Source organism: Lepisosteus platostomus, chromosome 6 (genome assembly GCF_059453375.1).
Source record: "Lepisosteus platostomus isolate fLepPlt1 chromosome 6, fLepPlt1.hap1, whole genome shotgun sequence".
Taxonomy (NCBI): domain Eukaryota; kingdom Metazoa; phylum Chordata; class Actinopteri; order Semionotiformes; family Lepisosteidae; genus Lepisosteus; species Lepisosteus platostomus.
Window position 1 is genome coordinate 9967682 of NC_142616.1, and position 15005 is coordinate 9982686.

Sequence of the window (15005 nt, forward strand, 5' to 3'; positions counted from 1 at the left end):
CTCTCGAAGGAATCTAGGATGTCAGCAGCAACAAGAGCTTCCACTCATCCCCCGTCCTTTGTGTAAGGCAGTGCCTCCGGTCCTCAGGTTCCAGTGTGCTTCTCGGCATGGAATTATCCTCTGATGGCTTCTTTGCAGCTCCCCACCCGAACCTGGTGTCACTGACATCGATTGATCGACAGGTGTGAGTCAGGGCACGTCTCAGCCCAGTCCTCCCGCAGTCCAGAGAAGGAGCTCGCTCACCTGCGGTGATGCTCTTTCCGCAGCCTCCCACTGCGCCGCAGGGTGCTGGGTTTCCACCCCAACGACCACAAGAGCTCCTGGGTCCTGGCAGAGGAAAACGGGGTTCCCAATGTGGGCTTTGTGGTGAGAGTTCCTCCTCTTCGTCGTCTCCTCCCCTCCCCTCCCTGCCTCGTCCGTCTTCTCGTTAGCGTCCCCCTTTCGCAACCCCCCGGCAGCTGGCGCTTCGTTAACTTTGACTCCAGTGGTTTCAGACTCATTTCCATATCTGAGCAAGTTAGTCTCCACCCATCAGACCAGACTGATCCTGGTTAGCGTGGTGTTGGATGAAAAGGGTGCGTGACGTCCCTTCCTCTCTCCTTTCCCTAACCGGGGCTGAAGGTGATCCGGCTTGAAGGTCGGGATTTGGGATTGGGTGGGAAATTTCAGTAACTCTTAGGGAAGCCTCTCTCCCTCCTGCTAGTCCCACCAGCGTGGTTGGGTTGGTGGGTTACTCTCTTGGTCCGTTTGGTTGTTTCAGTACGCCATGGGGAATACCAGCAACGTACATTCTGGCTTCAGGTACGTGGAGATGGAAGGCGGCCCCGACACCCCCGACGAAGGGGACTCACAGATTACGGCGGCCGCCATGCACAAAGGTAGGGCAGCGCAGGTCTTCATCCTCACCGCCGCGGGGAAGTCGCCACCGTTAGCCAGGGCTGACGGTGGAACTGGGCATCCGGGGCTGGATTAAAATCTTTGTAGGCATCAGACACTTCTGCTTCCTGGGCCCTGGGATAGATGCATTTCCATGATTAAATGGTCAATTCCTTACACTTCGTTGAACAAAAAAATAACACAATGGCCATTGACGTGACTCTTTGTGTAATACACTCTGCCTAGGCTTATATTCAAGGATAGATCTGTGCTTCAGCTATTAGCCATATCATTTTGTTTTAAAAATGGTCAGAATTGTTGTCAGTTTTCGTGGGCCCTAGGCACAGTGTCTGCTGTGCCTATTGAATAATACAACCCTGGTGAGGTTTTGGGTGTCTTTTCTCATCGATCGCCGTCTCCTGTCACAGAACTGGTTGTGTTCGGAGATTCCAAAGGCAACATGTGGTACAACCAGCCCCCAGAAACTGGCTCCTGGAGCAGCAAGAAGCAGGTGAGCTCCTGTCCCCTCTCTGTATATTGCATTTCTACAGCGGTTTTCACTCTTGATGAGCTCTGAGATTTTTACATCTAAGAAGAGATCCCACTGAAGTTCTGCACCTCCCTGGTAGGTCTGCAGCAACTCCAATACATAAACTGGTGATTAGAGGGGAGAAATGACCTCACCTGTCGAATTAATGGGAAATATATGGGGAAGCCACGCTGTCGTTAAGGTGGAAAATGAAGGCTCTGCTCACAGTAGATCAGCTTAGGAATTTATTGATTTCACGCGCATAGAGGCAGCCCGTCTGTCTGTTCTGGGGTACGTGATCCAGACTTATATAGGTTTTTGGTGCTGAGCGGAGAAGATATGTGTGGAACTGCTCATGCCAATTGGGGCAAATAAGCATTTCATTAAACTTGTGCATATGACAAATGAACTGAACTGACCCAAGGAGTCATGATCTCAGTCTCATCAAGGACAGATACCTCCTACAGCACAGTGGCCCAGATCACAATACTGGCATTGGTCTGGCAATTTTGATCCAGAAGGAAGAGCGCCAACTACTGGTCCTCCATCACGAGTTGCAGCAGCAATCCAGTGCTGATCAGGCTCAGTCTGATCAGGCTTAGCTTCTTTGATCTGATTGGATTAGATTACAAGTTGATAATGTGGCTGCTCTGTAGACTAGGTGGGAGAATCCTACCTGGTGGTACTTGGTAGCACTGTTCCAGGTGTACAGGGATACACTGGCTTCAGTAAGTTCATGTATGTTGAATATTTATCTATTTGGAGTCCCCACGAGTGTCTCCACTAGGTGTGTTGCTGTTTATTAATGGGTCCGGGCCAGCAAATTATCTTAAATTTTGTTTACAGGTGCACAGTGACAGGATCAGCACACTGAAGGTGACGGAGAGCATGATCATTTCCGCGTCGCACGACAGGAGTCTGAAGCTGTGGGATCGAGAAACGAAGAAACAGGTGCCTGGGACCGTGGGAAGTCGGGGGGGTGTTGGAGCCAGTCAGAGAGCTGGCCGCCATGTGCATTACAGACACTGGATGAATAATGAGCCCTTTTTAGTAGCTGGTGATGTTTTCTTTCTGTGCACGTAAGATCAGCATCGCTCTAGACAGCGGAAAACTCTACCAAGCCAAAAGCCCAGGTCCTCCACCACAGGATAAGATCATTTTATTAGCCGTATTCAATTTCTTGCATTAGGAATTTGTCTGTTTGCATGCCCCAGCTTGCTCTCCATAAGACACACAGACAGGGGGAGAGAGAAGCTTGAGGTTAAGGGCCTTGCTCAGGGGCCCGCCGGAGTAGGATTCCTCTGCCGGCCGCTTGATAGAACTGGCAGCCTTCCAGGCACAGGCGCAGATCCTGAGCCACAGAGCCAATTCTGCACAACACCAGTGAGAAATGCAGCTCTAGTCTGTCCCAGCCAGGAAGCTCGGTCATTCACGGACTCCGAGCACACACAGCACCGCACCCTAGACAGCAGATAAGTCCATTAAGCCAAAAGTCCACCTCCACACCACTGGTGCATCACTAGTCTGTCCCATTCACTCACAAACTCCGAGAGCACACAGAGCAGCACCCGAGTGAGGAAATAACTCCAAATTGACTGGGTCTTCTGCCACAGGAGAATCTAAACTTCAGATGCGGGTGACTTTTTTTTCTGTACCTGGTCCAGCCCTGTTACAATAGTGCAGGATTCAGAACTGGTATGATCGCTGCCCTGAAGGAAGTCCAGAGATTTGATCTGCTCTGTGCTGATATGCGCGATATATGTACGCACCATCAGATGGATGATAGGTTTTGTTCAGGGGTAAGGAATTCAGGTCAACTGCATCATCAATTCCCGTGTTCATCACAGGAGAGGTCCAGCTGCTCGAGTCAGTGCACAGGAGAGGTGGGGTTAAACTGCAGACATGGCTGTTACACGGATCTCGTGTTTCTGTCCAGGTGGGTCAGTTCCTGTGCCACGCCCCCCTCTGGAGCTTGGAGGTGAACCCCCTTCGGCCCTCAGAGCTGGCATGCGGAGACAGCCTGGGCCAGGTGTACCTCATCAGCTGGAAGGACTGAGAGGGCAGCCAGAAGATGGATCCGGTTCCAGAAAGGTTGCTTTCCCAATCCTGCAGAGTGAAAACGTGGACGAAGCTCTGAAGCGATACTGAACCGATTGGGGTGCACTGCTGTTGGTTGAAGGAGTGTTTTGCTTGAAGCTGATTTTATTTTCCTTTGTAACATCCCTTTCCTCCTTGTTAATGCCTCTTTTTGTCCCCTTGAAACGAACACTTTACCTCACATTCTCACACCCCTCCTCCTTCCCCCCTTCTTCATACACACCTTTCCACATCCTCAGCTTCCTATATTATATTATTATGCGTCTTCGTTTTTGCAAATTTGAATTCTCAATTGAAACTGTGTTGCAGTCGGTGTGAACTTTCGCCCTGATCAGGCTGACTTTGAAAGTCCCCATTATCTCATTAAAACTGTTCTACTCATTAAACCTACTGTCAGTATCGATCTCTTACCGTGGAAACCTTCTCCCTCTGCTTGCTACTAGTTGTCCCTCTCCCCATCATGCCCTTCACACTGTTATTTGAAGGGACTTGACGTGGTTTCTTAAAAGGAAAAGATAGGTCCTGATTGGATGTGCCTGATTACTGATAGAAAGCAAGAATAACCTTTTTCCGAAAATCCTGTTAACAGCTGGCCCATGTAAGCAGTGGTGCATATTCAAGGACTAAATTAGGTACTACTTGTTACCGTGTTTCTTGTGCTCATTGTGTGCCACGGATATGCCCAAGGTCGTATATTAAACCCTTCTTTGGGTGAGTTGGATCAGCTCCTGAGACCAGTTTTGGTTGCTACAAAAACAAGAGGAGACCCAGAACTAAGCAAGAGGGTGTACATGCTGGGTGTTCTGAGAAGTGGTTTTAAGCATGTTTTTGGCCATTTTAAGCTTTTAAGTGGGGGGGGGGAGCCCTTAGCTGGGAGTTGAACCCTCAAACCTTCTAGTTATAAGTTGAAAGCACTAGGCACTATGCCACGCTGTCTTAAAACCGTCTACAATGGTCAAAAATGCATCCCAGACTTACTCTGGTCTAGTACCTTCTTCCAACCTGTCCAGGATGGTGGGTTCTCACCTAGGCAATTCAGGAGAAACTGGTCATTCAAGCTAAAGAAGCTGGGTAAGAGCCGGGGATGAGTACTGAGGAAATGGCTCACCAAAACGACTGAGCCACATCAGGCAAGATAAACCAGCGCTGTAAGTTTTCAAGGCCAGTCTGTTCTGATTGACTGAAGTAAAGCTCAAATTAGCCGTCCGAAGACGAGAGGTAAAAAATATGACTTGGAGAAAATGTGAGTAAGAGGTAACGTGTGTTTCAAATAAGCTAAGCGTAGAGATTCTCTTTAGAGCATGCATGCACAGTCACACATGCACACAGAGTCACACTCTCGGACACACACAGGCTCGGAGTCGCCTGTGGACACGGGTGCCCTCGCACACATCCGACTTGAACTGCTTCCTGGGGCTAAGAAGCAGCTCTCCTTGCTCAGCCGAAACCTTCAGCAGCTCCTTCGGGACTTCTCTTGGGGTGAACACGGCAGCGCAAAGTCTCACAAGATTCTGCAAGATGCAAGGGAAGCTGGAACCATTTTGCAAAATTAGGACGTCCCCTAGGCATGACCGCAGCGTGGGGGAGATAAAAGGCAGGGGACACAGAGAAACCAACTGCAGAGCTAGTGGCCAGTTTGAGGAAACGCAGCCCCCAGCCAGGGCTGCAGACGGAAGTAAGAAACTGCTCACTGTTGATGCTTATGAAAATAAAGTATTAGAGGACCAGAATGCAAATGTCACCATGCTGCAGAGTGCAGTGTAACATTCGGAAAGCAAAATTGAGCTCTGATTAACTGGCTAAGTGCAGTGTAACTAGCGATAGTTGTGTTTACTGTATTTAATCATTTGCTGTCTAGTTATAGCTATATACTGGGTCTATGCCTATAGATATAAATGTTAAATACTTTCGCTATACTGTATTATTTCCTGTAATAAGTCTTTTTTTTGTGCATGTATATATTCCTTTTTATATATTCTGTGAACAATATGAATCAATTGATGTTGGTGACACGTAGTTGATTTTCTGCTCAGCTGTTTAATATTACTCAGATTACTTTCTTAATACCAAGATTATATTCCCCTCCTCTTAGTTTATAAAACAATCCAGCTGTTCGTCTACTTTGTAAGGTTGTGAGAACCCCCACAGAGCTACTCTAGCTCGATATGTCCTTTAGTGATCCGAACACTTGATTCTATTGATTAAGTCTGATGTAATTCTAGCAAAGTTAACTGCTGCCACAGTTGTCTTTCATTTTCCCCTAGTGTTCCTTCTGGGGTTAGAGTTGAGATCTAAATTGGTGGTAAAAATTTAATCCCGAGCAAAACCCTGTTGGGGTTGAAGTTGCTGAGAGACAAATGTAGTAAACATCCTGACTAGGTATGAACTTCACATGCCATAACAAATATATGCGAGGTACACGATACGATAAGAATCGGGGCACAACCGCCCCGAATACAGATCTGACGGCCCGAGGGGTCTCCTACCTCTGCGCGTCTGGAAGGCGATCTTGTACCTGCCGTTCCCCTGCGCCTGCAGGTCGCTGCAGTCGCCTCCGCCTGACCGCTTCCTGAGCCGAAAGTGTCTCAGGATTTCGCCCTTCCAGCGCTCTTCCATGTCGGCCAGGTCAAAGAGGACGGGGAACGGGTACTCGTTCATAGCTGGCCGGTGGGCTGGGATCTCCCTCCGGGCGGACGATACCCGGGTGAAGCAGCAGGCTGTGTTCGCAGATGCTTCCCTGCCTACTGTAGGTTCTGCAAAACAGGTAGGACAGTTTTATCCAGGATTCACCTGGGTGTGTTGCCCGCAGTGTAGCTTGAAAAGGGTTTGTGTGTGTGTGGCTGTATTTATGGCCGTCAGAAAGCACTGACTTTATTTAACAACCACACCAAAACCAAACACAGGATCTACACACACATGAGGAGACTGACGAACACGTACACATATTTAGGGTGGTAATTACCTAACAACACACTATACTTTTACAGGACTACACAGGGCACTAGAATTACTAGGACATTATTTACACAGGTAGGGTCAGCCGCTGGTCATCGTGCTGACCCTCAGACTCTTCCCGGCTACCACTCCCAGCATGCCCAGCGGTACTACGAGCGCCTAGGGGCGCTTCCTCCTCACCACCAGGCGAGGGCGTTACAATATAAACCTGACGTATATCCGATTCTATATGTGTTATTCGTGCATGGGGGAGGAGCACAGTGCGATAGCACAGCTGGATACACGGCTTCACGTCCGCTTCTGAAAGGAATCAAAATAGAAACCGAAACCGAAACCGAAGTGTCTCCTCACAGTAAAATAGAGCTGAGGTTTACACACGCGCTCCTCGTTAGTATAGTGGTGAGTATCCCCGCCTGTCACGCGGGAGACCGGGGTTCGATTCCCCGACGGGGAGAGAGGTAGCTTTTATCCCATCCGATTCAATTTCACATTCAAACGATGCCATATACTTTATTAATCCATACTTTATTAAGGCGGAAATTAAGTTGCCAACACACAGCTCATAGACAAGAAGTCAAATGTCATAAAAACACAATCCAGGCAACTATTCAAAGAACAGACATATAATGCAGTACATTGACGCAGTTGATCAAGCTATGCAGTGCACGATTCTTACAACAAGAACAGCAAACAAACAGTACAAGTCCACGATAAAACGTAGTTCACTTCTTTAGAATCTATTCAGTGCGGGTAAAAAGCATCTCCTACTCCTTTTTGTAGTGCACTGGGGAGCTAAAACCCAACACTAAAGGCTTTTTGAAGCCAAATCATTCCCCGATATAAAAGAGCCTTCTTTTGTACTGTGTCCTCCACTGTTGTGTCCCAACAAAGGCGCCCACAAGAGGTCTAATTTTTCAGTTTTTGCCGTATTTTAGGTGTGTGGTTAAACGTCCCCCTTCAGAATCCTACTCCAGAAAGTGGAATATAAAATGTTTTCATATTCAGGCGACTGCGTGTTAAAACGGCTTTGAAATGAAGAGATCTGTGACCACTTTCCGTGTCACGTTTCCCCAAAGAAACCTAAAACGAAAAGTCATGAGCCTGGACATAAGTTTAGTATGAAGAGCTTAACGCTGTAAAAAAAAGAAGTTTGTGTGAACTTTTATTTGACATTCCGAAGCACTCTCATAAGACAGGACTCGGACTTCACGGCGCACTGCGCCCACATTTTGCTATGAGCTTATAAGGCATTGAATACGGTAGATGACGAGTGAAGACGGAAGTCCGACTAACCAAACCTTTATGTGGTGAGATTCATGAAAGTAATTGCACGCACACAAAAAAAGTTCGAGCAAAAGGCGCACAGGCAGAGCAGAGCAAAGTGATCTGCTTGTTCAGGTAAGTGTAATTAGTCATTTGAACTGCATTCAGCAGAAGATTTCTAATGTGCTGTCGTTGTCAAGGAGCTGCCCGGGTTAGCCGATCGCTCAGCTCAATGACTGAGCCCTCCCGCAATTCATCTCTCCGTCTGCAGCAGTTTTAAACCAAAAACGTCTTGCGTTTCCAATACTGTTTTAAAAAACAAACAAGTGATTCGCCTGTCCGGATGGGTTCCGTCTCGGGGCAGCCATGAACTGTGCCAGCAGCCACGTCACTGGATCGTAAAATGAAGAGTCTCACTCTTATTACTCCCATTTCACATCAGAGACGCAGCCACTCTGTGTACTGCGCACAAGGTGAACAGTACCGATAGCAGTACTGACAACAGCAGTAATTATGTGGGCTGTACAGTAAATGCATGACACACAGCACAACTCACAGACACGGACCCGCCCTCGTGTTGCTCGGTCACCTCTTGGATAAAGTTTCTCCGACAATAGTGCACTACGTTACTGTGCGGAAAGTGGCAGTCCGGTTCAGCGGTGGGTCTTTGTATTTCACGCCTAGTTCGACTCCAGCCAAATAAAACCACACCAGATTAAAGATAAGAAGAAGGAGCAGCAACGCTGTGTGTTTGTCGGGGGAAAAAAGCCACGCCCCTCCCCGTGCTGACGAAATCGAGAAAGATACAGGACAGCTCCTTGAACCGTAGACACCGATTACACAGTGTTTATGGAGAGTGACCTTTGATTTGGAGCTATAGATCAAGAGCGTCAGACTCAATCCTGGGCGGCCAGGTGCTCCATCTGCGGTCTTCATTCCATCTGAATCGTCGATGAAACCACTGGCATTGTAACCATCCCTGCTGATTCACTGAAACAAAACGCCTTGAATTACAATTGCACAGGCACACACGAAACGCTTTCAAGCCGGATTGGAAGTATCGCTTGCGCTGTGAATTACACCGGCTCTGTGACGGAGATCTCGAGTGGAACGATAGACGGTACACCGAGGCCGGGTCTGTATGGGTGCAGGTTTTGGACCGGGGTAAAGTTAGCTTGAAGTTCGAAAACGATTTTGGCACGCCTGTAGCGTTTTCACGAAACCTCTTAGAGTTGCGAGAACACTTGCTCTGTGTATAAAATACATTGTGAATGCTTTCTCAGCCTTCACTTTGTTGTTTTTATGACATTGTTTTGACCAAGCACGAATATTCTTTTGTCCATATCTTCGCAATGGAAGCACAGAACGCCTTCAAACCAAATGCATTTTAAAGACCACGACTTGTGGAAATTTCCACAGCCTCTATATCAAACTATCAGTGAACTAATTATCTTTTTTTAAACCTCCGGTTTTTCATCGATGCGTAATTACGCACTAACTGGAACCCGGGGACCGCTGTGTGCACACGTTCTCAACGCGAGAAATACTGTTCAATACGGGTTCGTGCGAAAAACCCATATATGACCATAGGAAGCAGAACAGCGCAGTCTCCAATTACCCAGACTGTAAGCACCGGAATAAAGTTTTGTTTGATTTCTGAAACCCTTCCTTTACGTCCTGTTTTCATCCAGGTAAGGGTCTACTATATTCACAATACTACTGACAGCAGGAAGATTAAAATATTCTTTGCTCCGCAGTTTATTAAGAACAACTCCCATGATGTTCAAACCATTTTTTTTACACAGAACACTGACAGCTTTGCGTTCTGAATCTCTTTTTCTCGTGCTTTTATTTAATGTGGCACAACGCACTGGGATAACTTTCATTTCGCTCATTTAATTTAGTTTTGAAGCAGTGGGTGTTTGCGGGGGCGTTCTTCAAGCCATAATACGGTAGCGTGACTTCGTGAGGCGTGGGGAAGACTGACTGGAGGGTGTGGTTGTGTGACCAAACACCTCGAGCACTGAAGCGTGTCTTAGATTGTACTTTTTTTAAAGCTGGGAGTTTTACGACGAGGGATTCTCGAGTCTAAGGACTCTTTCATGCGATGCCGTATTTATGCTACAGGGACAGTCCCTGTATGACGCTTACTCTGCCTTTCATTGGGAATTTGTTCACCAAAGCACAACGATTTCTGCAGCCGTAGCACTTACCTGAGCCTGAAGAGCGCTGCTGTATTTCAATGCTGTATAATTACTCTGCGGCTCTTTACTTTTTTTTCTACGTTTGGGTGGGAGAATATAAAAAAGATGCACAAATAAACAACAACAACAACCCACGGAACAACACGCTGCCAGAGAGGGTAACAAATCGGAACACGATAAATACATTTTTGTAGACACATTTTGTATTTGTGATTCACCCAGTCTTAATAACAGATTAATTATAACTAGGTATTTTTTTCCCCTGCTCCTCCTAAGTCTGTCCTATTGAAGCCATTGAAGTTGAAGCATCATATTTTGAAGGAGGGAGGCGCAGTGGTTAGTACCAGTGCCTTGCAGTGCAGGGGTTCTGGGCCTGATTCCTGGGGTGCCATTTGCATGGAGTTTCTGTCTTCTCCCCACAGTGCCGGATTTCCCATTAGGCACAGTGCCTAGGGCCTAGGAAGGAGGGAAACACTAGTGACTAACGAAAAACGAGCCGAAACAACATGCTTCGATCGACTCTAGGTGCTCCAAATCCATAATCCTAATCCGATTTAGCGGCTGTTCTGCAAACTGGAAGTATCGAAGTGATGGTGAGGCTCGACTCGCTCCATCAATCACGTGGTTTAGCATGAGAAGAGTTTAAAGTGCATCGTGTCTATCGATGTCATTCAATGGGCGTTGACCCCTCTTTTTGAACATTTCGGAGTGAGAGGGCCTACGGACACTAAAATCCAGCCCTGCCTCCCCTGTGTGTGTACGAGTTTCCCCCCACAGTCCAGTTTGGGGAAAACTGGCCCTGCTGTGAGTGTGTCTGTGCCTGTGCGTGTCCCTGTGTGTGTCCTGCGATGGACTGGCGTCCCACCCAGGCTGTACCCTGCCTTGCCCCCCTTGCTCCCCCGTGTCCCTGAATTTGAAGAAGTGGTTACCAAATGGGTGGGTGTAGAAGGATTCCCAATTCCTGTCCTGTCCTGGAGGCTCCAGTGTCTCCACTGATTTGCAACCCAGCCAGGCTCATAACAGCCCACATCAGCTTGCTATTGGCCAAACTGGACCAAAAAGGCAGCTTCTCCCGGCCTTTTCAGATACTGGGTCTTAGAGGAGATCTAGGAAACCTGCAGACACAACGCCCCCTGCAGGAGAAGGATTAGAGACCTCTCTAGTGGTTAGAAAGTGGATGAGTGGCAGAGTTCAGCTTCCTGTGCTTCCTTACCTGTATGTTCAGAGTGAAGTCACAAGTGTGAAGGTCTTCACTCCTGAGGTTCGTTAATGACAGCAGGGCAGCAGGTTGGTGACTCCTAATCGTATCTAATGTTTCCCAGGCTTTTGTCAGGATGAAGGCACCCCAGCAGGTCCGGGGCTTTGAGCCAGAGAAGGGGCTCCACAATCACATTCTCTACTCCAGCCATCTGGCCCGGAGCTCCGGGATCTCCCTGGAAAACCGGATCCTCGCTCAGGCCTCTGCAGCTGTCAGGACACCGGCAGCCCATACCTCCCCCACCGGCCTCCATTCCCGTCACGGAGACAAGCTGCACTTGGCAGCCGGCGCCCTCACTGCCACGACCTCCCCGGCCCTCCTTCCCACCCGGCTCTCGGCCACCGCCGCCCCCGACCTCTCCTGCTCGCTCCTGGGGAGCCAGCACATGCTGCTCTCCCAGAGGACGGCTCAGGGCCTCCCCTCCGCTGCTGGAGTCCCAACGGCCGGCCGCCATCTCCAGCCCTCTTCTCTGATTTCCGTGTGGGGAAGACGAGGCGCAGACAAAGAAGAGGTACCATCTCCTAGTGAGCAGCCCGCTGGAGATCCACAGCTCCACACTGGGAGCACACTACAGAGCCTGGTAAGGATGTAGGACCGGTGCACTGTGGGTAGGAAACCTTGACATCGCCGTTGAGTTTTCATGGCAAGTGGTTGCTTCAGCGAATCCTTAAAAATCCCATTGAACTTGTCCTTAGCGGTGAGTCTTCTCTATTAAGTGAATGGTCCCTGCCCCATTAAACACCTTGCCTTGAGATTAACACTGCTGACTTGACATTTATGTATTTTTGAAAAAAGGGGAGGGGGATACTAAAGTTGTCTGCTTTAGAATTCAGCTTTGGGGGAAATGCTGAGGAAATGACAATGTACTGTTCAGGCAATGCGATCTCCTAAGTCTGTTCATCATTGAAGCATGACCTTTCCTGTTAAATGCAAGAAGAATGCAACACGTTTTAGTTATACTGATACTTTTAAATGTTTTTTTTTTTCATTTATTACAAAACACAATTCAGGAGAAGCCAGAAACTCCCCTTCTTGTTCTAAGCTAGTTTGTGTCCAAGATGTGAGGACAGTCATGGTGATACTCGGGAGTCCATTTAACAGATCATAATGCTTGATTGAAAAATCCTGTAGTTGGGATCGCCGTTTGATCCACTTGATCCGGGATCCAGGAGATTACAGCCGAGCTCTTGATCCCCGCGGTTTAATTGGAGTCGATTGCGCGAACTTCAGATCCCAGGCTGTTACCCAGACCGCCAGGCTGCTGAGGATGTGGAAGAGATGGCTGTGGAGATGCCGGTCCCGGAGCTGGAGCTGAGGGAGACCAGCCGGGAGCAGGAAGACGTGTGGGAGACGATGGGAGAGTTTCCTGACTTTCCTGACACCAGCAAGCACTTGGAAGAGGAACTGAGAGACAAGAAGGTGAGTCGGGCAGGTATGGTTTGATCCCAAGAGCTTAAATGAACAGAGTCAGGGTCACTATTCCTACAGGTTGTCTACGTGTCCGGACAGCTCTAGGTCTCGTCTTTTGGACAAGAAAGATGAATTTGACCATTCAGCTCTTGCCTATGAATAGGACACGCACACAGATTTTGGGTGGTTACAAGACGAGGGACAAAACAAGAGTAAACAATTCACTGCTATTTTTACATTAAGTGTTATAGGGTCTATTTACATCGACAGGGTGACCTAGAGGTCACCCAGCGGACCCTCAGACCGTTCCCCCCGCTACGCTTCCCAGCCTTCACCGCTGCGCATGCATTATCTGGGTGCACCTTCGCTTTGTCACCTGGCGAGGGCGCTACAGTATCAGATTACCTAATTTTATTGGTAACGTTTTGTTAGTCTAAGTGAGTTGTTGCAGGCTGCGGATGATTATCTCGTGGGCCGTGTGTCTGTGACCCCTGCTCTGGGGCTGACAGCCAAACGGCAGTAGCCAATCCCCTTCATCACCATGCCTCCCCTCCCTAAATCTGTTTAAACCCTCCTCTGTATTCAGGCGGTGCTCAGTATTGTTTCAACACTTAGGAGTTCTGGATCTTATCCATGCTGGATACTCCCTGGACCCCTTGCCTGACTTTTGGTTTTTGGGCTGTTTTCTGGTTCGTGGTTTGTATCTCTGGCGCTTGATTTCCAATCTGACTTTTGGTTCTGGACTTTTGCTCGCCTCTTGACCCCAGCCTTGGATTTCTCTTGCTATCTGGTGTAGGATATTTGTGATTCCAGGACCTACATAGGGTCTTTCCTTGTTTTTCTAAGCTGTGGGCCAGCCTAACACTCTCTCCCCCTCTGTACCCATCCCTCCATCTCTCCCAGTTCCTCCTGCTGAACATGGTGTGCTGCTCCCTTGTGAAAAAGGAGACTCTTCCTGGCCATGAAGGCTGGGACGAAGCCGAGAGCACGTGGACCAGACTGAAGAGCCTTGCTCAGGACATCTCGCAGCAGGACGGGCAGTTCCTCCTGAAGGCAAGTTTGGAAATGTGAGGGACTACTGGCCCCACTAACACCTCCTCCAGCAGCAACCTTAGTTTTTTCCCCAAGAGTCTGTAATCCAGGTACTGACCAGGCTCACACCTGCTGAGCTTCAGTGGGGCTGCCAGTTGTGAGTTGCAGAGTGATATGGCTGCTGGCTGTTAATTTTGCAGTAAAGATCATTTTTGTAACCAGAAAATCAAAAGAAATCGGGGGAAGGGCTCTGCTAGGAGTTTTCAGGGCCGGTGACAGAGAAGAGAAATGAACGAATAATCTGCAGTGTGTGTGTGTGTGTGTGACGTCCTGCACGTTTCCATCTTTCTCGCAGGTGGCTGTCTACGCCCGACAGGAGCTGAACATGCGAACCACGGCCAACTTCCTCCTGGCTCTGGCCGCCAGCTTACCTGAAGCCAAGGTGCACTTGAGGAGGTACTTCTGCCCTGCAGTGCAGCTGCCCTCCGACTGGATCGAGGTCGCGCGGCTCTACAGCTCCGTACGTACGCCTTCACTGAGGGAATCTCAGCCGATGCTGGCTGGCCATCTAAAGCAGACGTCTGCCGAGATGCTCAGTTTCGGAATAAGTGATTTTCCTTGCCAGATGAGGCTGGGCTTGTTCCCCACTGCCCAGATCAAAGTTAATTACCAGTCGCTTCCCGTTTTCCGCCTCAATGCGTTGTGCCCTGTCTGACAGACGGTGGCCATCAGAAGTATTCACCCCCTCCCACCCATCCCGGTTTTACATTTTATTGTGTAACAATATGGAATCCAGGTATTAAACTGGGATTACCAGGGATCAATGGGAAACCCTTTAAAATGTCAAAGCAAAAACAAAATCCTGGGGGACCTCCTATATTCATTTTCTCATTGTAATTGTGAAAAAGCCCAAGGAGGAGGGGGTGAACACTTTTGATAGCCCCTGTCGTTGCAGCTGCAGTTGTGCCCAGCCCTTAAGAGAATCTTCGGAAAACCCCACGGCTTCCCCTCAGGCTTCGCCCCCCTCAGTCCCTCGTTCTCGTTTCAGTGCTTTGGCCCCAATCTGCCCTCCTGCCTCAAGAAAGCCATGGCCCACAAGTTCAAGCAGTTCAGCGAATACCAGCTGGCCAAGTACAACACCCGCAAACACCGCTGCAAACACGACCGTGCCAGGCAGAAGTCCAAGGTAAGGACCAGGAGCAGGCTGCCCTGGCTGGTTAGCTGCATGTACTCTGCTCTGTGGTTAGTCGTGGCTAGCTTTAACTAACCGGGAATAATAGTTAGTTAGTGTAGTTATGGGTAGTTAGTTCTGTGGTTAGCTATGACCAGTTATAAACAGTGTTGGATAAGATTAGAAAGTTACATTCATATAATGCAGTTA

The 15005-nt window shown here is 48.6% G+C and overlaps 3 protein-coding genes and 1 non-coding gene across 8 annotated transcripts in view; 3 read left to right on the forward strand and 1 right to left on the reverse strand.

Annotated features, from left to right (window-relative positions):
• The window catches only part of LOC148660105 (telomerase protein component 1-like), a 48962-nt gene extending 45074 nt beyond the window's left edge, over positions 1 to 3888 (forward strand). The window contains exons 52-56 of the mRNA XM_088634124.1: positions 267 to 366; positions 761 to 878; positions 1305 to 1387; positions 2252 to 2356; positions 3342 to 3888. Coding sequence (XP_088490250.1) covers positions 267 to 366; positions 761 to 878; positions 1305 to 1387; positions 2252 to 2356; positions 3342 to 3461 — 526 coding nt within the window. The 3' untranslated portion in view covers positions 3462 to 3888. The remainder of the gene's footprint in view (positions 1 to 266; positions 367 to 760; positions 879 to 1304; positions 1388 to 2251; positions 2357 to 3341) is intronic.
• Positions 1 to 15005, reverse strand: part of LOC148660099 (protein mono-ADP-ribosyltransferase PARP14-like) — a 197362-nt gene that overhangs the window by 130300 nt on the left and 52057 nt on the right. The window lies entirely within an intron of this gene.
• On the forward strand, positions 6840 to 6911 carry trnad-guc (transfer RNA aspartic acid (anticodon GUC)). The gene has a single exon. It is a non-coding gene; the product is annotated as a tRNA-Asp (tRNA).
• Positions 7745 to 15005, forward strand: part of LOC148660107 (telomerase protein component 1-like) — a 56945-nt gene continuing 49684 nt past the window's right edge. The window contains exons 1-6 of one of the 5 annotated variants that reach the window (XM_088634129.1): positions 7745 to 7855; positions 11247 to 11762; positions 12413 to 12601; positions 13496 to 13645; positions 13980 to 14144; positions 14673 to 14810. In XM_088634129.1, coding sequence (XP_088490255.1) covers positions 11259 to 11762; positions 12413 to 12601; positions 13496 to 13645; positions 13980 to 14144; positions 14673 to 14810 — 1146 coding nt within the window. In that variant the 5' untranslated portion in view covers positions 7745 to 7855; positions 11247 to 11258. Of the gene's footprint in view, positions 7856 to 8332; positions 8856 to 9391; positions 9412 to 11246; positions 11763 to 12412; positions 12602 to 13495; positions 13646 to 13979; positions 14145 to 14672; positions 14811 to 15005 lie in introns of those variants that run through there. The other 4 variants (XM_088634132.1, XM_088634131.1, XM_088634127.1 and 1 more) reach the window with 4 other exon arrangements.